Here is a 26,302-nt window from a genome sequence, read left to right as displayed (position 1 = left end):
GCTCGTTCTGTAATAAAAAAAAAAAAAGAAAATTTGTGGAGTTTCAAAAACAGTGCCCTGCACACCATTTGGCCAATTCTCATGGTAAACAAAATGGCCAGTACATGCAACAAATGTTTCTTGTCTCTTGAGGTACTGTTCAGAAAAGTTTGGTTGTAAATAACTTTTGAGGCCTCAAAGGGTCAGACTCAGCAGTATTTTTGTGGCCATGTTGCATTTGTGAAAATACAGTCAAAACACATTCGCAGATGTTACCTATAGTAATCATAGGCTTCAACAAGTCCCTTGAATAAGGCAAAAATAAGATGCCAAATATTTAAAGTAGTAAGCAATAACTCCAGTAGTCTCTGAACTCACTGACGTCTCTGTCTTTGCATTATTAATTTTGAAGCACAGCGTGAGAAGCTCACAAGTGATGCACATGTGCATAGGTCTTGCTGTTAAAGTTGGGCTCACCCCTTAGTGAATCAGCCATCTGGACATGTAAACAATGCTAACTTACATTTCAAGTCAAGGATACTGTGCATGAAACACCTGTCCTAATGAACACACCAAGTACCCAAAAGACTGTCAAAATAGCCTACTGCTGGGACAAGTACAACAATTAAGCACAATATAGGAACTTAACCTCTGTGACAAGCACCTTCCTTACAAGCATTCAGAAAATAAACCTCACATCCATGCAAGAGTTAAAATGGCACATTCCAAGCCAACTCACCTATCAACTGAGTTTGCTGCAACGGCAGAGTATTGGTACTTTCTTTGAAAGAACACCCTGTTGGAAAAAAAAAAAGCTCATGGTTAATGCCCAATTTCATTATATAGATGCTGTTTTGTGATGTCACTTGCACCGAGTGTCTGCCTTACTGAACGGTCATTGACAAATCGGAAAGGTGTGCTGGGGAAGAGCAGTTGTGTCAGTATACTTTTGGAAGGCTAGGTTTTGCTTTAACCATCCATGACTACTTACATTTCTACCTGCTCTTTGCAACTCCTCCTTTAGCAACTAGAGAGAAATGCATTTGTCACAAGTCATAGCGAAATGCCTATACGAGGCAGAATATTGGCTTTTCCGAGGCAAGTAATAGAGAAGTTTAGCCGAGCGTTGACGGTTCACTCCACTCAGACCGATGTATTCTAGCAATTTGCACACAGCCGCTTAGCTGGAACTCCAGTGCGTGTGTGCACAACGCTCATGCGAGAAGCAGAATGTTAGAATACTTCCCTCTACAGGAAGCCGAGTGAGTAGAGCATGGGACGTATTCGAAAATGTTCCACTTTGGTGATATTTCGCGTTTCGCCTTCAGGCACGCGCTGATTGGCTGTTTTAGCGAAATTGGATGAGCTGATTGGCTGGTTGAGCCCGACATCATTTTTTGCTCAACCAGCTAATCAGTGCGCATCTGAAGGCGAAAAGCGAAATATGACTGAAGTGGAACGTTTCAGAATGCGTCCCTATAAGCGTGCATCCACTTGTCTACATTGTCGTTTTGCAGACAAGTTGACAGCGCATCATTCACGTCTTGGTAAGAAGGGCTTTTTCAAAGATTCCAAATCTGTGGCGTGTGAAATCCGAGTAGAGTGGAGCGTAGGCGACACTCAGCTAAAACTACAATGATGGAAGACATTGCTATGCTGAATGATACTCACGTGCCCAGGCCAATGAAGGGAAATATGGTGACATAGTACGACACACAGATGAAGCACAGAAGCCAGAAGGTCTTGGGAAAGTAGCGCACATCGCTCAGCTTCACCACCTCACCTGCACAAAGGCTACTATTAGGCCAACACGAGGTACTAACAGATGTTATGTAATATACTAACAGCTGGCTGATAAGAACTTAAAATAGAGGCACGCAATTTAAAAGCTGATGTGCTTGATTTGCTCAATATCTCTGTGCACGTGGAGACTGTCGACCTTGTATTAATGGTGAACAAAGGCCCACGACGTAGTCAGGCTTTTGGAACATTTAGTGAGTACTGCTATGGCTGAAAATTGGCGATGAGACTCAGGTAAGTGTGCAAGCGGGATACAGCAGGCAGGCATGAGCTCCTTCAAAAACTAGTTTTTTTGTCTCCCCCACATGTGCCATTCAAGCTGAAGAGCCTCGAGTAAGACAATTATCATTACAATGGCAGGGGCATACTGCCAATTTCAGCGGTCACTTCTTGCTTCTCCATCTCTCCGCTCCTGTCGATAAACTTGCCAACACTTTAAATTTGGACCAAGGAGCATCCCTATAATCTCCGTTTCCATATAGCTGGCTCTTATTATCATGTCATGGTATGCAAAGGAACTTCAAATCAAAATACAGGAAAAATAGACATTAAGACACATCCCATGCAACAGCCTGGTACAGTTAATAAGCTTAATAAGGAGGTGTAGACATGTCCAGCTTTCAGAAGTACCATTACAATGTGCTGAACTATGTCTTTTTGTGGATCATTTACTTATCACAATATTTCCGAGGCCTCATCTAAGGCATACTGTAAGCCAGGCTATTACAATTTCACATAGTGTGTGTGAGTATACAGTTAAACCTCGATATAACGAACTTCAATACTATACTGTCGAACCGGTTTATAACGAACTTGATAGTTCCACACAAAGTGGTCGTTATATCAGTAGTTCGTTACATATGGACTTGCCCTTAAAAACACCCAAAACATAACTGCACTGAAGCTGGTGCCAGTAGTTACAATTCGGCAGCACTTTGGCCTGAAAACCAGATTTTTAGTGTCATTTTTGTTTCCCGTGCGTTCTCGCGCCTAGCTGCAAATTTTCATTAGAAATGTCCATCTAAAGAACTAAATGTGGCGTCATATAGCTGTTTGGAAATGGTGTCCGGTTCCGATCACCAGTAATTCTGAAACTACAAGCACAGCCGCCATTTTTTATTCGGGAGCTTGTGATATATTTTACTACCAGCAGGGCATCACCATATTCTGCAGAGGAAATCAAAGCATTCTTGTTGGCTTGGACGTAAACGTTGGAAACTGCTGCGGCATGCCGCCACTCCGTGAAGGTCTCGGATATCGTGGTTACCGCATTACGATTTACGACTGCACATTAGCCACACAAGAGCTGCAAAATTATGTTACCTATGTTGCTTCGGGCAAAAAAAAAAAAAAAAGATGTTCTTTCGAAAGGTAGACATATCATGTTATCCGAAATCGGCAACATGTAAACGAAGTGTCAGCGAACAGTCTTCTGATTACGGCGTAGTAATTGCCGATCCTTTGCAACATTGCGAGGTGGGCCACGTAAATATCGACAAGAGCGCTTGAGCTGCTGTTGTTCCCATGGTGGAAGGACATAGCTAGTTGTTTCAAATAGTTGAAATAGGCGTAATGCAAGTGGTACTGCACGGACAATTGCGCAAGAATGAGAGTGCACGCCCCGCGCCGTGCTCTTTATGCTGTACACCTCCTCCTCCGTGAAGGCGTGCCTAAAAGTGAGTGACCTTCTTTACGGCTTTCGAATCCGCGCATGGCAATCGCTCGCTCATCTTCCCGCCGTATCGTCAAAGCAGTCTCATAGTAGCGGAGCGTGCGCTGCTGCATGGCCAGTTTGGTCGCGCTCCTGTGCTTTGGTACTTTGCGTGCACCCTCTTTTTACTGTGATCGGGTTCGAAGCATTCGTTGTAACAGTACACTGATTTAAAAAACATTCGTTATATCTGGAAGCAGCTTCAATAGGCAGGGTTGGAAAATCATAAATGCACTGAAACGTGGTCATTATAACCAATAGATCGTTATATCTGGGATTGTTAAAACAGGGTTGGACTGCATAATAAATTAAACGAAATGTGTTTATACACAATTTCAGTAATGAAATTTCACTGCTGCTGCAAAGGAATACCGAGACAATAAATGGAAACTTCCACAATGCAGATGGTCAAATGGTTGGATCACATGCGGCAGCTTGCAACGCACCCCTACTTTCAGGTGGGCTGCGCCACCATGATGACGACTAATCCTTTCGTCTTCGCCACACAGGTGACTGTTCTGGTAATCAGCCTCTCTTGGAAATGCCTGCCCGACCTGCTCTTTAGCAAGCCTGCTACTGCACACTGAACGCGCCGTGGAATTCTTCAGCGCTACACTGGCCCTCCTAGCGGTGCTGTCTGTCGGGCACCCGCCCCTCGAATCAACTTGGGAGGTGCCATCGTCATTAACGGCCCCCGTTTCACTAACTATAATTGAATGCTGCCCGCGCTCAATGCCTCGCGGGCTTGGTGGCTGCGCACAACGATGATGACTAATCCTTTCGTCTTCGCCACACAGGTGACTGTTCTGGTAATCAGCCAGATCGTTTTGCCATCTCTTGGAAATGCCTGCCCGACCTGCTCTTTAGCAAGCCTGCTACTGCACACTGAACGCGCCATAGAATTCTTCAGCGCTACACTGGCCCTCCTAGCGGCGCTGTCTGCCGGGCACCCGCCCCTCGAATCAACTTGGGAGGTGCCATCGTCATTAACGGCCCCCGTTTCACTAACTATAATTGAATGCTGCCCGCGCTCAATGCCTTGCAGGCTTGGTGGCTGCGCACAACGATCATGACTAATCCTTTCACCTTCGCCACACAGGTGACTGTTCTGGTAATCAGCCTCTCCTGGAAATGCCTGCCCGACCTGCTCTTTAGCAAGCCTGCTACTGCACACTGAACGCGCCGTGGAATTCTTCAGCGCTACACTGGCCCTCCTAGCGGTGCTGTCTGTCGGGCACCCGCCCCTCGAATCAACTTGGGAGGTGCCATCGTCATTAACGGCCCCCGTTTCACTAACTATAATTGAATGCTGCCCGCGCTCAATGCCTCGCGGGCTTGGTGGCTGCGCACAAAGATGATGACTAATCCTTTTGTCTTTGCCACACAGGTGACTGTTTTGGTAATCAGCCAGATCGTCTTGCCATCTCTTGGAAATGCCTGCCCGACCTACTCTTTAGCAAGCCTGCTACTGCACACTGAACGCGGCGTGGAATTATTCAGCGCTACACTGGCCCTCCTAGCGGCGCTGTCTGTCGGGCGTCCGCCCCTCGAATCAACTTGGGAGGTGCCATCGTCATTAACGGCCCCCGTTTCACTAACTATAATTGAATGCTGCCCACGCTCAATGCCTCGCGGGCTTGGTGGCTGCACACAACGATGATGACTAATCCTTTCGTCTTCGCCACACAGGTGACTGTTCTGGTAATCAGCCAGATCGTCTTGCCATCTCTTGGAAATGCCTGCCCGACCTGCTCTTTAGCAAGCCTGCTACTGCACACTGAACGCGCCGTGGAATTCTTCAGCGCTACACTGGCCCTCCTAGCGGCGCTGTCTGTCGGGCACCCGCCCCTCGAATCAACTTGGGAGGTGCCATCGTCATTAACGGCCCCCGTTTCACTACCTATAATTGAATGCTGCCCGTGCTCAATGCCTCGCGGGCTTGGTGGCTGCGCACAACGATGACGACTAATCCTTTCGTCTTTGCCACACAGGTCTGTAAACAGTATTCTTTGTTTTCCAAGAGGACGAGCAATTACTTTTTAGTGCATCTACCGGGCCCACGGTGTTGTTTTGCTGTTGCTGTTGAAATGGTTGATGTAATCCGCTGTCTGTTGTTACTGGCTGGCATGGAGGAAAGAAACAAAATAGGAGAGGCCCTGACATCACGTTTTTTGAAGCCGGAAGTGCAGCCATGTTGGTGTGCCATCTACCTTTGCGCCTCCAATCAACGTGCCAGAGCAGATAGGCGCGAGATTTGAACTTGCATTGTTACGAGCCGCCGGAAGTGTGTGTGCTACCGCATCAGACACTCCCACTCGCAACCCAAAACACAACTTTCAAGCTTACACACTACACTCCAAAGCAGCTTTTCTCCCAAACAAATTGTGCTGCGAGAAAGACACCGGTGGAAAAAATCTTATCTCACTTTTCAGAGGCCGAGAGCAGCAGCGAGAGCTTCAGGAGCGCGGTTGCTATGGCAATGCCGACGTTCGGGGTACCCGTGCCAGTGCTCCATTGCAAAAAATAGCATGTCATTTCCACCACACTTTCTCCAACACGTCCATGCTGGCCGGGCTCTCTCCTATGCTTTCCTTCCTCCATGCTGGCTGGTATTGTAAAATCTAACCCAGGTCCGGATGTCACTGCCGTACTGGCTGAATTGCGAAAACTAACTACCAGAGAGTCGGAGATAATTTCAGAGGTTAAAGACCTCAAAAACAAGCTACAAACTACAGAACAAACATTAACAGCTGTAAGCCAATGCCTAACCGAATTGGAAAACCATAACCAAAGTGTTCTATCAATTAGGACACATATTGCCAGCCTGCGAGCAGATACTGCGCAAACAGCTGGTTTGGTTTGCAACCCTTTCACCTTGTTCCTCCCATTGTCATCCCCCATTGTGACCCTCTTTCTTCCCCTCTTCCCCTTCCCTTACGTAGAGTAGCAGGCCAGATGTTCCATTTTCCGGCCGACCTCTCTACATTTTCAAATCGTTAATCTACTTCTTCTTGAAGCCCGCTTAGATGATGCTGAATCAGAATTACTCATGCAGGAACAACCTCATATTTTATGAAATCCCTGAAACCAATACAAAAGAAACTTTCACCCAATCGGAACAACTAATCATTGACCTCTGTCGCTACCACTTAAATACCAACACAGACCCTAAAGATATTGATTGTGCACACCGTCTCGGTAAATTCACCCAAACCCAATGCCGGCCTATTATAGTCAAGTTCACTTTTCATAAAACTAGATGCTTAGTTCTTTCCTGTGGTCGTAAATTCAAGGGAATCGGTTAAAGTATAGGCGAAGATGTTTCCAATGCCGTCCACATCGCGTGGTAACACCTTCTTGCATTTGCCTAGTCTAAATCGGTTCCATTTTCCCTTCGTTTTAAAATGCTTTTCATCGGATCGAAGCGTTATACATCTGACGCATCATCTCAAACGGTAAAAGAATCCACCATATAGCAATCATCTCAAAAACCAAAAACGCCCTTTCGTACGAATGCCACCCTGCAAATTAACTTTAGTTGTTCTGTAATTTTTCCAAACATGCGTAGCTTCTTGTCGAGATGAGAAATCATGTCTAATCTTGTTTCCTCATCCACAAGTAATCTTTTGGTATTAACAGAGACTCGGCTTACTAAGGACGTCAGCGATGCTGAAGTTTTGGCTGACTTGCCAAACTTCAATCTTTATTGGAATGACCGCAAAGGAGGCATACTCATCGCTGCAAGTCAGCAGCTGACATGCTCCATTGTTAATATCGTGTCTGACCTAGAAATGGTATGGTTTTATGTCACGCTACGCCAAATACAGTCATACTGGGTGTATGCTATAGACCATCCCAAAACAATCCAAACTTTCCAGAGAAACTTGATAATATACTAAGCCAGCTTGTTGAAGCGCATCCTAATGCTAACATTCTTCTTTTCGGTGATTTTAACGATCCAAGCATTGACTGGCATAACCAGGTTTCCATAGTAAGCAACTTTGAAGCAACAAATTTTATTGAAGTTTGCCTTAATTTTTAACCTCACGCAATTAGTATCAGAACCAACACGAATCAAGCAGGAATCGGCAAACATCTTGGAATTAATACTCACAAACAGTCCTGAAAGCCTCTTATCAATTACTTACGTAAAAGAAATCAGTGATCATAAAGTTGCCCAAGATGCATTTAGCTTCACAACAGTTTCGCGCCAGGCTTCTAAAAAGACTATTAACCTCTATGACAAAGCCAACTATCAAGCTATAAATGACGAGTTAATTGAGTTCCTTCCTCTTTTTGAAACTAACTTTAAGAACCGAACCGTTAATAACAATTGGATACTCTACAGAACTAAAATAGACGAGCTTGTAAATAAATATATTCCTAAAATTACTTTCCACACTAACTCTTGAAAGCCATGGTTTACAAAATCGCTACAAAGGTTAGAAAATAAAAAGAAGCGGCTTCACCGTGCGGGAAAACTGAAAGGCAATGCGCACGCGGGGGAAAATACTATGCCGCTGAGAGTACCTCAGAAATCCGCTGCACAAAATATTCATTCTTTCATGTTGACCTGACTAAACTATTAAAAAATAATCCTAAAAAGCTTTGGGAAGTAATTAAACCTTACAATACTCGTACTGTAAGTCTCACTAACGAATTTAATGAGGTTTTGTTTGATGAGGAATGTGCTCATATATTTAATTGTACCTTTTCATCTGTTTATACTGTAGAAAGTGATGCACCATGTTCTTTTTTATTCCCCCCATTGAACCACAAATGCCACCTATTGTATTCTCGGCCTGCGGCATAGCATCTCAGATCGAAACTATTAAACTCTCCTCATCATCTGGTATAGATGATATTGCCTCAATGTTCCTAAAAAACACTAAATGTATTTCTGCTGCCTATCTATGTTTATTATACTCACAGTCTCTTGCTACTGCCAGCTTACCCGAGGACTGGAAAGTGGGAAAGGTTCTTTCAATCTACAAAGCAGGTAACAAAAACTCGCCATTGAACTACTGACCCATTTCCCTAACCAGCGTTCCTTGTAAGGTCATGGAACACGTCATTTACTCTCGTATCGTGAATTATCTAGACTCGATGTAGTTTTTAACTTTTCACAGCATGGTTTCCGCAAAGGCCTGTCATGCAAAACTCAACTGGCCACCTTCCTTCACGATTTACACGCTAACCTCATTCGCAACGTACCGACAGATGCTATCTTCTTAGATTTTGCAAAGGCATTCGACAAATAGCACACAATAGACTAATACTAAAACTTAGCCATTTAAACATAGATCCTAATATTCTTGAATGGATAAAGGCATTCCTAGCTAACTGCTCTCAAACTGTTCTTATTAGTAACAAAACCTCTTGATTTCTTCCCAGTAACCTCAGGTGTACCACAAGGATCCATCCTTGGGCCCCTTTTGTTCTTGATTTATATTAACGATTTGCCTTCAAACATATCAACTAACATCCGTATGTTTTCCGACGATTGCGTCATTTGTCGCACTATCAATAACGCCCTTGACCAACACGCTTTACAGACTGACCTTAACCACGCCTTAAACTGGTGCAGCCAATGGCTAATGACGCTTAATCCTAATAATGAAAATATGTAATTTTCTCGCACCGTTCTAGCCCCCTTCATTTTTCATACACAATTTCTGGTGTTTGCGTAGAAGCCGTTAATTGATTCAAATACTTGGCTGTAACCTTATGCAGCGACCTGTCCTGGCGTACTCATATTACCAACATCATATCATCTGCTATTAAAACACTTGGATTCTTGAAACGCAACCTCCGACATGCCCCCATACATGTAAAACTTCTAGCTTATAGATCGCTCGTCAGACCTAAGCTCGAGTAGGCTTCCCCCATTTGGAGCCCACACCAATCTTACTCACCACTGCTCTGGAAGCAGTTCAAAACTGCACTGCTAGATTCATCCATTCCACTTATAAATACCACGTTAGTGTATCATCTTTAAAAGCAGAATCCGGCTTATCCAATCTCTATCTTCGCTGTTGCATTGCCACGCTGTCCTTGTTCCACAAATTCTTTTACAGTTCTCTCGGCCATCCACCTTACATCGCACCCCCTGCCTGATCCCTTTGCGTTGGCCATGAACTTCAGGTGTCACGCCGACGTGCTCGCACCATGACATTTTCATCTTCATTTTTCCCGTGCGCAGCATCAAAATGGAACGGCCTTTCCCACCACATCACTTGTCCATCAACTTTCTTGAATGATGTAACCAATTTTATTTCTGAGTGACGTTCAACAGTTATGTTACTTATTGAACCATGCTTTTTCCAACTGCCCGATAATTCAGAAAATTTTGTGGCCCCTTCCGTGTACAAATACACGCAAAATTGCAAATGCACACAAATATATGCAAAATTGCCGCGAGACTCGCGGCTCGAGGCACTTTGCGTGTATTTGCAGGCTTCTTTCACGGTCCGAAAAACTTTTATGTAGCACGTATTGAGCAACAGAAAGCTGTATCAGGAGTTTTTCATGTTGCTCTACAATTTTCTCATTGACACTCTGATAATTAGGGCAGTACTTCTAGAGTTAGATAATTACAATTACCCAATTAAATATGAGTAACGAAAAAATTACTGGCGGCTACTCCACTGCACTGGAAACAATATGCACTATGTTTTCTTGGTGTAACGCAATTTCTCTTTTTTTAAATCTTGGTCCACGATAGTTGGGACACCCTGTATATATATATATATATATATATATATATATATATATATATATATAGTTGAACCCGGATATATCCAACCTGAACGGGATCATAAAAAAGTTCGATATATAGGTAATTCGATATATAAAGAAAGATTTTATACAAACAATTTTAAGGGGATTTTATTGCTGTTCGTTATACACAACAATTCGTTATATGTGGGTTGGTAGATGCACGTATGAAGCGACTTACTGAAGTTTCAGCTGGGGCCTGGCTGCAAAGTGTGTGTATTTGTGTCTATATTTGTACACACACACACGCACCGAAGTATGCAAAATGGAATAGACTAAAATTCAAGTATGTAAGCATCATGGCTTACATTCGTGTAGGCCACGATCCTTACATATGCCATGCTGTCACTGTTTGTGATGCCACGTTACAGCCAGCTGTAATAGGCAGCAATAGTTACTGCAACAAAAAAATGGGGACTAAAATTTTGTCTCGACACTCTTTAGACATATCAGAAGCTTGCCAAATGGATGATTAAAAGCATTGTCAAGGAAAGTATAGGAGACTTGTCCTTTTGCTATATTTACAGAAAGAGGATTTGTGGTCAGGAAATGTAGATGTACACCTTCAGACAAAAAGTGTAGAAGAAGAAATCAGGAATATGACAAATCAGTACTGCAGAAGCTTGCAAGGTAGAGAAAGGTTCACGGAAGGAAAAAGTTGTCATCCACATGGCTGTAGCATGAAGTTACGAAGGAAACCCATATGGATTTTTTAGTAAGAAAGCTTGGCAACTGAAAAACCCTTTGTCCCGGTTCAGGTTTGTATGTGAATCCAACGCATTTCTGAGGCAGTCACTACAGTGTGGACCGTTTAAGATGTAAGTTGCTGGAATCGCGAATATCCGCATTATAAGCGGTGCCGCACTACAACCAAAGCAACGATTTTCAAGGCCTGCACATATGCAAAGCGTAGACCAAGCAATCGCGCGTATACGAGAATCGAAGTGTGCGACCGGAGTTTTGCATCCATTTAAATTTACGAACGTTGAAAGGTTAATGTCCAAGTACCTGCGGTCTTCGCATGAAGCAGACAAAGTAATAATTTTTTTTTAAACGATGGCGACCAAAATTTTAGGAGCAGTACAGTGTCTCATCCGATTTCTTGGACTGATCGGTGTATGCACGATGTCGAAAACATGGCGACCGCGAACCAAGTTGCCGCCATTCAAGTGTTGCCCGCGCCCTCACTTTCGTTATCAAGGTGGTTTCTCTGCTTTCTATGTGCCGTACATTGCAACGCATTTCATTGACTCGGCACCAAACCACAACTGTGGTCGCCGATGAGACGCCCTGGTTAGGCCTAGCCGGCGGGGATGTCGGGCGGCATGCCGTCTCGGGAAGCTCGCCCTTGATATGTTCATACCCGGAGACGTTTACAGAGAGACTATGCTTGCGATCACGCGCACGGGCTGAACTGACAACAACATGTACCAAGCAGAGTCTGGTTCCTTGGGCGATCAGCTGTGGAAACTTCTACGAATGCATACCAAGCTTGCATGCGCGCACTCTGGTACAAACGGCGGAAGCTCACAAGTGCACATAAAACATAATAGCTCCAAACTGCTTAAACTGACAGCATCGCACGCGCGATATCTGCACTTCCAACGCGCATCGTGACGGGTGCACAGAAACTGAAGCCGCGTTCAGGGCAAAGTGCACCGCTGATAACTAGCCTAGAAAGGCTTCTCTGTCGCCTAGGCTACCACCGCGTATCCGTATTGCACTGCCGCCGTTTTTTTTTTGTTTTTTTTTTCATTCGTTTGCTTCGCGACTGCATTGCCCTCGTTGCTCTCCTCTTCCATTGGCAGGCGCACCTCGCTGAGAAGCGTGCTCGCTACCACGCTTGTCGGCGGGATTTTCCCGCAGATGCGGCATTATAACCGGCTTTTCGTCTCGCACGGCTGCACTATAAGCGGTATGAGTATACATGAGAGTTTTATGGGAGGGTAAACAGGAGTCGGAAAACGTCGTGTTGTGTACACAGTTCTGCACTGTAAACGGTTACATTATGAGTGGTCTATACTGTATACCGTTACAAGCTAACCAGGAGGCTAGCAGATTGCATAGCAAGGCCAAATTAGTCAACAACTTGAAGCACAGGGACACTGAATAAGGCAAATCATTTCTGCGAAAGCCCACAAGGTGGAGCATCGTCCACATTGATTTGCCACATTCAGTGTCCCTCTACTTTAAGCTGACTAGTTATTCGGCCTAGCTCTGCGATCTGCTAGCCTCCTCGTTAGCTCAAATGGTAAAACCACTGCCCGGGAAGGGCATTGGTCTTGGGTTCGATCCGCTAACAGGATGAATTTTGCTTCAACTGCAAAGCTTCCTTTCCGAGAAACCTATACTGGGTTGCTTTTGCAACTTCTTGCTACAGTCGAGTGGATGACAATTTTGCCTTTCAAGTAATCGGGCAGTCTAGCCTGTCCTCATTGCACTACAGGAGTACGCACCAGTCATGGCATCTTCACGTCCCATAATACGTTGTGCTCTGCGGTCAAGAATAGCCAGCACGACTGCACACAGCATCGACATCACGCACCAGGAGGCAGCTGAAAACAATAGCTGAGATTAACATGAAGAAGCACACTGGAGGTTCACTACTGTCAGCTTTGATACTTACTGGTACTTCAAAACCTTAGAAAAACATCAACCTGAAAGATTATGTATATGTAACGCCATATACATGTTCACCTCAAGAGCTACAGCACCTTAGTGTCACATATAGAGTGTGAACGACATTCAAACTATCACATCATGTACTAGCACCAGAAAGAAATGAAACGAATAAAAATGAAACTTTTGCGAGTCATTACTGAAGTGTGCAGTGTGACACTGACATTGCTGTGTGTGTGACACATGAAATATTTGCTGACACGATGAACATAGAAGCCTGAAAGCCTACTTTCTGACTTGGATAAGCTATTTGCATGTCATACTGGCCTGAAAGTACAACATGTATCTTTATAAAATTCAGAAGCAGCTGTGTCTGTGCACACATTCCGATGCACATTTGTGCACTTTCTTTAAGTGTTGCTCAATACCTGATCACAAGAACTATAACAATAAGATCTTGTTAGTTTGGCCTTGATTAATTTGTAAATCAGATAATTAAGAATGGCTTTATGATCCAGGGAAGTGTATGCATTATGTATTTATGACATCAAACTCTCGTTAGTTCATATGTATTTGGCAATGATTCCAAGTGACTCCCAGAGTGTACCGTGCACCACAAGAGAGCAAAAGCAACATGGCTTCACTAGAATCCAACCGATATGAAGTGATAAAGTTCACGCTGCCATAGTCATCAGCAAGAACCATATGAGATTGGCAGGAATGCCTTGCGGGCTTTGCACCTTTTTATTCTTGCATTTAGCGCCATGCATGGAATTGCACTGCCAACTGCCTTTGGGACTGCATGGTCACCATTTGTGTTCTCAACAACAGCAACCACAAATTCATCTGCAGTGGTTGCGTGAAACCAGCCAGTTGCATAGGAATGGATGACTGGTTACCAGCCAGCTCATTGGTGACAGAATAATGGGAATGTGTGCACGGTAATGAAAAGCATGTTTACACAGATGAAGACACTTATCCTGCACTGCTGTTGGACTGCAAAGAAAGTTGTGAGACCCTCGCCACTGCAAGCACTTATCAGTCACGAGGTGCAGCAGCAGAATCGCTCTGCAAACTTCATCCATTCCAACTTCTCTCATTTCGCCAGTGTTTCACAAATGAAATGTCTACATCTTTTCCGTAAAATTTATTATGGTAAACCAAGTGTAAAACAAACCCTTTTTAGTTCCCCCACTTCACCTTGCCAAGAATCGACCACCAGCTTAACATCGGTGTACCCCCCAAGGTACTCCACAAAACAGCCCTATACTTCATTCGTGCAAAGAACCAGCTTGGGATGGGACCACCTGCCCTCCTCCATTGTCTCCATCGAAGACCCTTCAATGTTCAAATCATCATTATGTGATCACCTGTTATAATTTGTTCGGCTCACTTTTCTCCAACGCCAAAAGGCATTGAGAGTAAATAATGAAATGAGAATTGCAGCTTTCTGGTCAATTTTGTTCAAAATGGAAACAAGAGTTCAGTAAATAAATAAAGGCATGTTGTATTTAAGCGTTTGTTTATTGTTTTCTTGATACAATCAATAATTCTACATTCGGTTAATTCTGACATCTTTGTTCCAGTCCTATGATATCCAAATTAATGAAATTTTACAGTAGACATTTTATTAAGCCGTATCCATTACCCCACTGCATGGCAAAGAAAGAAGAAAAAAAGAATGGAAGTGCTTCTGTGCAATGATAAGCAGTGCGTATATACTATTTTCAAGCATAAGTAATGAGGCAGCAATAACAGCCAGAGCAGTGACTGTTCAACGCTCTGCCTAAGAAAGCAAAAGCATTCAGCAGTCCACTCCCTCACTCACCAATGAGGAGTGCTACTCCCAAACCTGTGACACCGGGGTACACCTTGGACACAGCTGCGTACAGGAATGGCATGGTCATAAAGTTGGCTGTACTTCCCTGCAAACAGAATGCACATGTAAGCAGGTGGCAGCAAACAACGTTTCCACAAGTAAGGATTGCTATGCCTCAATAGATTATTTGGTTGGTGCCCTTCCAACACATCCACAAAGGAATCCTAAAAAGCTGTCCCATCAGATGTTCAGTGTAATGAAAGTGCACTCCAACATAAAGGATAATAAACAACTCCAAAATGGTCAGCTTATAAGACTCAGATTTCACCTTAAAAGAGCCTACACTATATTTGGTATTTTGTGCCTAGATTCATTTAATGGTGGAGGATCATAGACTACACAGGAACATTATTAAAGTTGTGTCAGTAAATTAGACCTCTGCAATAGCATTAAGAAAATCAGAAAATGGCACAAAAATTAAAGATGGGTGCTGATCAGTAGTGCACCCAGGATCTCTGCCAGGGGGGGTTGACAGTTTGCCAATACCATCTAAACAGCACTAATTTCAATTTCTTCACGGGAAATTGTCAAAAAATGCGCTTTTTGCGAGTGTGCAGATGATTGCGCATCTTACATCTTAGTTGCAGTACTCAAATGTGCAAGGAAAGAAAAGGGGTTAAACAAAAGGGGGGGTTAGGTCGGCTTCAGGGGGGGGTTACAACTCCCCCCCCGTGTGCGCCACTGGTGCTGATACTGTCTCCAAGTTTCTCCACCAGCTCACCATGATGTTATAGAGTGCCCTGAAAATTTATACTTGGGTCTAGTTAATTGTTTATCAGTACAGAAAGACTACACTGCATACTAAAGGAACCAAACACTCAACCTAGCAAGTTTCAAGTACCCTGCCTGCAGTAAACCAGCTCATAAAGGAAAAATCCTGCGCTTGTATAGTTCAAAACCTGCTCAAATCCTGTGCTTAATGTAGTTACAATCCTGCTCAAGTTCTGCGCATGCACGTTCAACATGCAAGTAAATTGAAGTACGTGAGCATCGTGGCATATCGACCCTATCGAAATGTGGTGGCCGCCACTGAGATAGAACTCTTAACCTCCTTCGTGCCCAGCAGTGCAACACTATGCCACTGTGCCACCACATTGGGTCGGGAATGGAGTTCTAGAAGAATAATTTACCAGTCTAAACTGATTCAGAGTTGCTCTTTATTGACCCTCCAAGGGGTAATATTTAAATGTTAATGAGAGTTACTCAGCTGATTAGAAGCATGGCTTAAAGCTCTGCAGTCAACCTAGTGACAAACTGTTGTGCATGTTAGGGGCCCCATAAAAAAGAGCACTTGTAGGAACCGATGTGCAGTAAGTCATCTATTTCACAACAGTCTCTGACCAGCATCATTTTGTGGCTTGTGAGTGATCAGCACAGGAACCACCTTCTCTGGGGTCCTCATTGTCGCTTACTTCTTCAGTGCTCTCATCTATGCATTGGCATATCTAATGAAATCACTAGGTGCAAATTAATAGATTACTGTAGAACATTCAGAGAACACATAGGTACATGGGCGATAGAGAGAAGGCAGCACTGTATAATAAACTTAGGAAGAACACAGAAAAGGACATTGGATTACTACAAGAAAATGTATTCAATGCACAGCAGACCAACCTGAAATGTTGAATGAGAAATGTTAGAAAAAAGAAAAACAACAACCGTGTCATTTTTTTTTAAATTACCTGGGAAACTTTGCCTTTCAGCTGTGTTCTTATGCTTTCCATAGTACTCAACAAGGGTCCCACTACTGCACAGGCATTATACCAAGAAAAAGTGATGCAAACGTGCAAAATTAATATATCTTCTGTTTATGAGCCATGCACATGACGTGAGGATGCTGAAGGCTATGTTGTAACGAGGAGAACAATAATCCTCATAATAGTGAAACTCCAAACACGTTTAAGCGGGTCACTAACCAGCCTGGAGATGCTCAGCTGGAGGCCAAACACCGTGTTCAGCTCCTTGTCCTTAAACCAGGCCACCGAGTAGGTGTTCTGGGCAACAGCCAGAGATTCACCTCCAACCCTGCACAGATAAAAGCTCTATATGGAACAAAAATAATTGGCAGAATACTTATGGCCCTGAACTTGATTACTGCAAGTGCAATTAGTGTGCTGCTTACCTTACAGGGACACTAAAGAGAGACATTATTTGAGCTGTGTTAGTAAATTACCCTTCTACAATGCCAAAAATGTTTGGTAAGAATTTTTGGTAAGATGCTTGGCAAGCCAAAAAACACAAAAAGAAAGACCAGTGGCAATGTCGCCTTGAAGTTATCGCAACAGCTCACCATGATGTCATTAAATTAATTAAATTCTAGGGGTTTCACGTGCCAACACCACAATATGGTTATGAGGCACGCCATAGTGGGGGTAGAGTGTACTAGAATGGGGGAGTGGGTCCAGCGGACGCCTTGGCAAGCGCCGAGGGTGAAGCAAAAAACGTTGAAATTGGGACGGTGCTGCCGTCGCCTTATTCTTAGGGAGCCTACATGCAACGCTGTTTTAGGTTGGTGACAGCCTTTATAAGGATACTTGCCGCCGCCAGCTAAATTGGCGGGTTAAATGTGGGGACCAAAATGGCGAAAGACCAGCCGACAGACCACGTTTCCCGCAACCATTGGTGATGTGAAACTAACTTCTTTTAATAAACTTTGGCCTCAGCAGCCAGAGACATATACCGTGTCTGAGTGCAATACACGGCACGCCTACATTTTCGTTAAACAGGCTAGTAAGCACAGTCTTTATTACAGCACACTTCGAAAAACACCCTTACAAGTGGAAGGCAACAGCAATGCTTAATGCAGTTCACATTCTTGGCGTGAGATAATACTACCACGAGGCACGCCATCGCGCCTTATAAATTATTGCTTTATATGTGTCGCACGACATGCAATAGAAAATAAGTTTGATATGTTAAAAGAAAAAGATAACTAGTATATTAAAGATACATGCAAGTTTCATGTGTGCATTGGTGCAAAACTAAATTAAAGAAATTTAATAGATCGCGTGCCAGCATGGGTACATCAGAGCGTGACAAAAAAAAAAAAAAAGCAGGAATGCGCCGCGACTTCTAGCGAGACTGGGGACCAAAATGGCTATACCCACCAAATTTGGCGGTAAATAGCGGTGGAAATTTTGGTGTTGTCACCACCCTAAAACAGTGTTGCACGTAGGCTCCCTACTTAGGTATTCTGAATCTCTGGCCAATCTCCGGCTCCGGCTGCTTCGGCAGTGCTCATTGGCTGAGGAGAGCTCACGGGCTGAGTAGCTGTCGTCTGCTCGATGGACCGTCGTTGTTGCGTCATTTGCATTTTTTTCACCGATCTTTTTGTATTTTATTTACAATAGATTGGTGGGGAATAATATCAGTGTTGCCACCACCGAGTATCCGCTTGTCAAAGCTCCGTACAGCTGCGGTAGGGTCTCCGACGCGACAAGCATCCGGCCGGCGCACGGGGCCGCTCATTCGGGAGAAAGCGACGGTGGCGCCACCAACTTTTCCATAAAAAAAGCCTCAGCAGGGAGCCTGCGATGGACCCACTCCCACAATCTAGTACACTCTAGTGGGGTACTACAGATTAATTTTGACCACCTGGGGTTTAACGTGCACCCAATGCATGTACACGAGCGTTATTGCATTTTGCCACCACCGAAATGCAGCTGCCACAGCCGGGATTTGATCCCGTGCCCTTAGGCTTAGCTGCGCAACGTCAAAGCCACTATGCCGCCACAGTAGGTTGTTGCGACATCATGGATTTTGACACTGTCTGCTCAGGCATAGTTAAATTTATATTGGCAGAAATGAACTACATTATATTCTAATTGAGCCAAAGACTGAAGTAAGGAAGACTGAAAGGCTTTCACTGAACCACAATGGCCAAAATGCAAAAGAATACTTTGAAATTTGTGATGTCGTTGCACTGGTAAACTGGCTTTGGAGTGTTGGCGTGAAATTCAAGAAATTGATGAATTAATGTAAATTCAATAAATAAATAAATTAATGAATAAATAAATAAATAAATAACCAGCCCATGAACACGAAATCAATGAAAGTAGAGTTGTTCAAGAATAATTTATCAATTTTAAGTGATTTAGTTTTCTCTTTAAAGTTCTGTTTAACCTTAAACAGCTTTCCTAATGAACAGAAAGAAAATGCTTTGTGGGAAGTTGAGGGTGCTTCTTAAACATAACAAAATCCTTATAAGTTAGCTCTATGAAGATACTCACCCAAAAATGAATCTTCCAAGTTGCATAAGCCAGAAACGGTTGACAAAGGCTCCCATAGCAAAGACAATCTGAAGTGAATAGTAGAGCACACAAACATTTCAATCTGCACAACTGTCGCAGCCAAGAATATGCAACAATAAGTGTTATTCTTAGATATTGCTGTAAACAATTGAATACACAGGCAAAAATAAAATATTGTGAGGTCACATTGCAGTGCAAAATTTCGATAAAGTAGGTTTATGTGACATGTAACCTTCCATATTTATGCACACCTTAGTCACCGACAAGTACATTTTGCTTTTTATGAACTGCTGAGGTGGTTCAGAGTGGATATGGCATTGTGCTGCTGAACGGGAGCTTATGAATTTGATTTCCAATCATGGTGGCTTCATGGCAAAAGGGGCAGAAAGGAAGAATGCTTATGTGCGACACTTTGGGTGCATGTTAAGAGAACTTCAGGTCATCGAAATTATTCCAGAGCCCCTAAATCTCATTCGAGCATTTGGCTGGAAACGAGCTTTGTTCGTTTCCAGCCAAAACTGCCTTCTTGGCTTTTGACGAACTTGCCTCGTTGAGCACACTTTGGAGGTGTTAGTAGGATTTTTGATGAATAGAGAACTGTTTCGTAGTTACTGCTGGATGCTGCAGAAGGTTACAAGTGTGTGTGCCCATGAAACTTGGAACTACTCACAGAGGGGGCCTCCAGAAGCATAGTTTTACACCTTAGAGCCCTAAAACTAAGGGGACATTTTCGCACCATTCTAGGTCAGAAATGCTGTACATTTAGGTATTAAAAGGGCACCGGGATGCAATACAACACGCTAATAAAGGCTGGAGTGAAAAAGGAAGTCTGCGTATTCATTATTAGCTTTTGCAGAAGCCTGGCAGAAGTTGTTGGTACATATTTTTCAGACCTTTATTGCACAGTCAAAAAAATGCTTTCCTTGCTGACAAAGCAATGAATTTGATTTTTGCAGCACACCATTACCAAGGCTCTCAAATACCATTGTTACTCATGTCCCATACACTTATATTTGAGAAAGCTTACAGATCAAAAAAAAAAAAAAAGTTCCAAAATTTGTCACACACGTTCAGAAGTAACCACTGCATGTGTGGACACTTGAAATTTCTGGATTTACCATGAAGTATCAATGGCTTTCATGGCATGTAGGCATAGTGGGAAATGAGGCAGCTGATAGACTTGCTCAACACGACTTAGAACTCATGCTAACAAAAAAGGCTCCTAGAGATCCCCAACGTATTCTAAAAGAAGCCGTGGCCAGTCATTTTCCCTCTTTACGGTTACCACCTCACTAGCCCTTGTGCGACAAGGGGCTGAGCAGGCTATAGGCCTCCCTGCTGCATTGCCTCCGCCCGGGGTCAGTGCACACTGCGACATGGCCTATACAAGATCGGACTCGCTGTGTCTCCATTATGCGCAACATCTAAGACCTTTAGGTGATCTTGAACGCTATGTTGAAGTGTCTTGGACTTGTTGCAGAGCACAACCTTTTTTTTCTTTGACGCACTCCAATGTCTAGGCTCTCCACGCACTAGTGTGAACGACATGATGTTTCCTCGTGGGCACTGGACATTCAGGAAGGAGGTGTCCCGGCTCCACCTGAAGTTTTTAAGTGATGTGAACTAGGCCAGTGATCGGTAGCGGTTGACAGATTCAGTGATGAACTTTTCTGAAAGGAAGAGCTTGGGCGAAGCAATTGCCAGTAATGTCTTGCAGAGATAGATCCACCTACAGTCTATAACAACATCTTCCACCTCTTTTAGCTTTTCGTTCCGCCACAAAAATAGGGTTTAAAAATCGGTAGACTGTTCCTTTAAACGTGGGTCAATATCAGCCTATTTTAGGTCCACTGCAGGATGAAGGCCTCTCCCAGTGATCTCTACTTACTGCTGTCTATAATCGGGCAACTCCCTTCTATGTCTTCAATTTTGCCAATTTCATCACACTACCTATTACTCTGCCACTCCTTGACTGCGTCCCGTTGCATAAATGCCCATTCTCTTACTTTAAGAGACCAACATAATTGCCTTATTTGACAAGTTCAACTTTCCACCCCTCTAGCTTTATATCTCAATTGTGATATTGTCTACCTGCATTTGCTTTCTAATCCATACTGTGGTTTTCCTGTCTCCTAAGTTGTGCTTATAATTACCTATTCTATTGTTGGTTGTGCAGTCCTTAGCATACTCCAGAGTTTCCCAGTTATTATTTTAATTCTGGGTCCACACGTTAGCATTTGAATCGCACTTAAACAGAAGATGTAAAGGTGAAGGTTACCTGGCCGACGATGATAATGAATGAGAAGAGGAAGGCACCAAGGCGGATGCCAAAGACTCGGTCGATGAGGAAGCCCCCAGCAAAGCAGAGGACTGTGTTCGGCCACGAGTACCATGAGTATAGGCTGCTGAAGTCTGCTGCTTTTATTGACATTACATTTTCTATTTGGCTCTGTAAGGCACCAGGGTTGTCGAAGCAGTAGTAGCTACCTACACACATACAGAAAAAAAATATATATATACAGTCAATTGGCAGAATAGAGAGCAAGCAACAAATACAGTAAGTTCAGGCTCTGAATCACTTGAAATGCAAGGATAATTATTACATCTAATGATCTTAAACCAGACATAGTAGAAACAGCATAATTCCCACCGTATCTTGCCCTATTTGGGAGCACTAGTAAAAGAAGGCTTATACTATATGAGTCAAACAACGCGAGGCTACACAGCGTAGCAACCACCAATTGTCCACGCGTGCAGAGACAATAAAGAAACAAAGGAAGGCTTTCCGAAGATAAGATTTCGGGCGAGAAATCTCCGCTTTCTATCGCCCCACTTTCAATTGTTCCTGGGAACCCCGTGTAGGCGTTAGCTGGTGTTATGAACACGTGACTAACGACACTCATTTCATTCAATGTAACAGCCACTTTCGCTTGTAGCTGCTAATGACCACTGGATTACCTGATAGCGTGTTTTTGTGTGCGCAGCTGAATACATAGTCGCACAGCCACACATGGACGATAGTAAACAGCTAGAGCATGCAAATCTGGCTGAAACTGTCCAAGTGAGATAGAGGGGATTAACCAAAAATACTGCTGCAATAAGCACAGCGAAAGTTACCAGCCATGTCAGCTTCGAAGTATCCCGTCCAGTGTCAAGTCCCGTTTGACGCACGACAAATTTTCGCATTATAACGGTTTTGAAGACGGCTGTTGGTGCCTCCGTATGATAGCACTTAGTTTCTAAACGATGCGGGAGTCGATGCACAGCAGCTGTTTCAGCGACTCCGCAATCAACGAAAACAAGGTAAGCTTACCGAATGCTAGGAAACACAGGAAGAAGAGTACAATAAGACGATGTGCCCTCGTAGTCGGGTCGCAAAAGACGCTGCCGCAGTTTCCGAGCCTGCGCACGACGACGTCATCTTGTTCTCCTTCGGCGCCTTCTTGGTCTGAAGGCACTAGACCCGCTGTGTCAGTTTCAGTCATCCTCGCGCAGAAACACCTCTCACGCACTCACGTGCCTCCGACCGCGAGCGCTCAGCTGTCACCAACACCCCTCGCGCGCCTGCGTTACACCCCTCCACCCCTGTTCGTCCGAAAAAAGAGAGAGGCCATTTCCTATTACCGGATATGATGTCATAGAGAGAACTAGTGAACTAGTTAACTATAGGGGGAACTTTCATTAGACTTCTGACCTAACAGCCACAAAGCTTTATATTAGACATCGTGCGCTTAGAATAGTTAGGCTCATTTTTACTCTTCTAATCCACCATCAGGCACGTTGAGCAACTCTGTAGCGCGGCAATTTTGAATTTACTTTCCCGTCGCAATTCGATTAAGGGGAGATTAGGTTACAAAGCTGCGGTATTATGTCACGAAAGATGTGTTATTGGAAGGACCTGGATCATTTTAGTACTCTGCCCTCATCAGGATGCAGCTGCCAGTCGTGATCAGTAACAGAACGCCATATCCACTGAGCGAGCGCGACTGGTAATGAAAGAGTCGGTCTCTCCGATAAATACGGCATGACGTGTTGTGATGTCACGTATGGCAGCTCACGGATGAACGACACGGACATATGCATGATAATGAACATCACATTGTGAGTCCGTATTTTTCGCAAATGCATGGCCCTAGGCACAAAGTTACTAGCAAAAGGTTACGCTTTGACTACTACTAAATGGCATCAATCTTGCAGTTACAAAATGCCGCATAAAATCATTAGTTAACAGGTTAATTAATTAATAAGTGTTAATAGTCGCATTCGTTATTGTTGTGCAAATTATGACGTCTGTCACTGCCATGAAGCTTGGGCTGCAAAAATTACCTTGCCTTCAATGCCCTAGATTTAATATTCAGGCAGTCGTCGCAGAGAACTAGCTCTAGAGTTCCCAGCTAACATATGCATCAATTAAGGAAAAGATGAAGAAATTTAAACAGTCTGTGCAGATGGAACCAGTTGAATGTCGGTAACAACTACCTGGAGAAGCCTTCCTTATTCTTTAAAATAACTATAATAAGTCATGATTAATTATTTAATGATGGACATAAAGGTCAATGCCGCGTTTTTAGAGCACATTTGAAAACATCAGCATCTGTTGCTTGCGGTGCGCTATTTTTAGCGCACCATCGCTCTCCCCTTCCACTTCTAGGTAAAAGAAAGCATGCGAAAGTTAAAAATAAAAGAACAAAAGCAAAAAAAAAAAAAAAAAAGCCATTACGACCTTTAACGTGTACTGCTTTCAAACACACGAATTCCGCCCGTAAAATGACCCGCTTCGCTCGTAACTAAGACGTGTTGCCTTTCCAGCCTTACTTCGTCGAGGTGGCCGCTACATTGGTGTTACTGTTCAGGTTAGCCCGACGCGTTAAATCGATAGCTTGCGCCGCGGTAGGGTAGTCGCGGTTCCTGATAACTTGGCTTTCGCAGATTGCTTATCGCTCTCACAAACAGTCTGGTCATAGAGAAAGAAGTTGAATTTATTTCAAATGGTCTGGTGCTAAGGATGGACGTGAGGTTCTTGAAGCAAGAATATGATGGCCGCATCATGATAAGCGCCCAGTCATTAGTTTAGACATGGATCACGTTTAATTCGTTCGCAGCGTGTTTGAGAGCAGCACTGCTGTGGCTCGCAAGCGGGAGATCATGCCGGCATTTATTGTTTGCGAGCTACTCCTTACAAAAAAAAAAAAAAAAAAAAAAAGACAAGCCAAATAACTGAAACTGATGCTTTAAAAAATAAAGTACCGATGTTTCAAATGCGTATGCCGTAAATTTAATCGTAATGGAGATAGTTGATTACTGCAAATTGGTTAACTAAAACAAGAAATATCGGGGATCGGGTGGCCGCTAAGAATATGCAGCTAGTTTCATGGACAGAAAAAGCTCTCTCTCTCTCTCTCTCTCTCTCTCTATATATATATATATATATATATATATATATATATATATATAAAATGTCACAGTTTCACCCGAAAGGCGAAGCATCAATTGCGATAGCAAATTAGTAGAGAGATATAAGGGTAGTAGTTTTATCAGCTGTATAAACTTGGACATGTAGCAGCACCAGCAACGCGCAGAACTGTTGTCGAAGCCGTCGGCGTTTTGCCCGTGTTCGCACCGAACGCGCGCGGCGTTGGTGACTGTTGCCGGTGCCTCTGGCGGCGGCTCGGAGGTTTTCGACGAGATCAGAACGGGACACTCGTCGAGCAGCGTCGGAAGTCTTTACCAACTTCTCGCCTCGCAACGTTTTTATATAAACACGCATTTGGTGCTGCAGCTAAACGTCGCCTCCCCTCCCTCCGGAGCTCCCTCCCGTCCCTCCACGGCCTTTCGCGCGACGGAAGAAATATAAAAAAAATGTCACAGTTTCGCCCTAAGGGCGAAGCAATGAATGCGATAGCAACACAGCAATGTCATACGAAGTAAGGTGAGCGGCTTTGGTAGCAACAACACGCAGAACTGTTGTCGACGCCATCGGCGTTTTGCCCGCGTTAGCTCAAAATGCGTGCGGCGTTGGTGACTGTTGCTGGAGCCTCTGATATAAATAGGCACTTGGTGCCGCAGCTAAACGTCGCCTCCCTTCCCTCCCCTCCCCCACGGCCTCTCGCGCGTCCGAAGAAGGCGCGTTTGCTCTACATATATGGTGATTGTAAAGGAGAAAAGAGACGCCTACTTCTGCAGCCCTTAAGCGAGCACGGCGCAGAACGCGCGTTTGTTCTCCGCCGTGCGTTCACTCCCCGTGAAAGACGCGCCCCTCGCGCCCTTTCACTCGCACATACAGCGTTCGGCGCGCGGCGACGATTTCATCTCCAAATGACGTCATACGGAACCTCACGGCGACGGCGACGGCGACGGCGACGCCGACGGCAGAAATCTGCTTTTGAGTGTCCATATAATTGCTATCGCAATAAAAAATTAATTATGGGGTTTTACGTGCCAAAACCAGTTCTGATTATGAGGCACGCCGTAGTGGGGGACTCCGGAAATTTGGACCACCTGGGGTTCTTTAACGTGCACCTAAATCTAAGTACACGGGTGTTTTCGCATTTCGCCCCCATCGAAATGCGGCCGCCGTGGCCGGGATTCGATCCCGCGACCTCGTGCTCAGCAGCCCAACACCGTAGCCACTGAGCAACCACGGCGGGTAACGGAAGAAATTGCGTTTGTTCTCCGCCGTGCGTTCCCTCCCCGTGAAAGCGCGCGTCCCTCGCGCGCTTTCACTCACACATACAGCATACGGCGCGCGGCGACGATTTCATCGCCGTTGGACTTCATGCGGAACCTCACTGCGATGGCGACGACGACGCCGACGGCAGCAATCCGCTTGGAGTGTCCATATAATTGTTATCGCAATAAAGAAATAGCGCATGTTAGCTGGGACGCCCTGCCCTGTACAAGAGTACACTTTTGCGTACTTCGAGCACCAACATGCATCATCTGAAATCTCGAATCTCGAAGTGGGAATGCCCGTCATGCGTAATGAGGGCACAGTCATTGAGTATCCTCACTACCAACGACGGGCTCGCGTTTTTTTTTTTTTAAACTTACTAGTCAAAACCAGTGACTCGGTGATTCGTGGTAAGCAGATATAAGATCTAGTGTACGCCGCCGGGGGCATCAACACCACGGGGCTGGCAGCGTGGAAACGCCAACGTAGCAGTTCTCAAATATAATGTGCCAGAAAAAAAATTAAGAAAAAGCAGTACGTGTTTGGGTGCTGAAGAGCTGTCTCGTCATTGTTTACCCTGGCTTACCTCCGAAAACAATACGCACTTGACAAAGTCC

General features: G+C 44.3%; 1 protein-coding gene across 1 annotated transcript in view; it reads right to left on the bottom strand.

Annotated features, from left to right (window-relative positions):
* Positions 1-22,611, bottom strand: part of LOC119442722 (major facilitator superfamily domain-containing protein 1-like) — a 36,755-nt gene extending 14,144 nt beyond the window's left edge. The window contains exons 1-8 of the mRNA XM_037707702.2: positions 22,329-22,611; positions 21,294-21,502; positions 18,995-19,062; positions 16,682-16,790; positions 14,715-14,811; positions 12,724-12,822; positions 1,651-1,762; positions 719-775 (exon numbers count right to left, since the gene is read on the bottom strand). Of these exons, the coding sequence (XP_037563630.1) occupies positions 719-775; positions 1,651-1,762; positions 12,724-12,822; positions 14,715-14,811; positions 16,682-16,790; positions 18,995-19,062; positions 21,294-21,502; positions 22,329-22,500 (923 nt within the window). The 5' untranslated portion in view covers positions 22,501-22,611. The remainder of the gene's footprint in view (positions 1-718; positions 776-1,650; positions 1,763-12,723; positions 12,823-14,714; positions 14,812-16,681; positions 16,791-18,994; positions 19,063-21,293; positions 21,503-22,328) is intronic.
* Positions 22,612-26,302: the final 3,691 nt, after the last annotated feature.

The sequence above is a fragment of the Dermacentor silvarum genome, chromosome 2, assembly GCF_013339745.2.
Source record: "Dermacentor silvarum isolate Dsil-2018 chromosome 2, BIME_Dsil_1.4, whole genome shotgun sequence".
NCBI lineage: Eukaryota > Metazoa > Arthropoda > Arachnida > Ixodida > Ixodidae > Dermacentor > Dermacentor silvarum.
The sequence above is the reverse complement of the archived record's forward strand: the minus strand, read 5'-3'. Positions and strand labels throughout refer to the sequence as shown.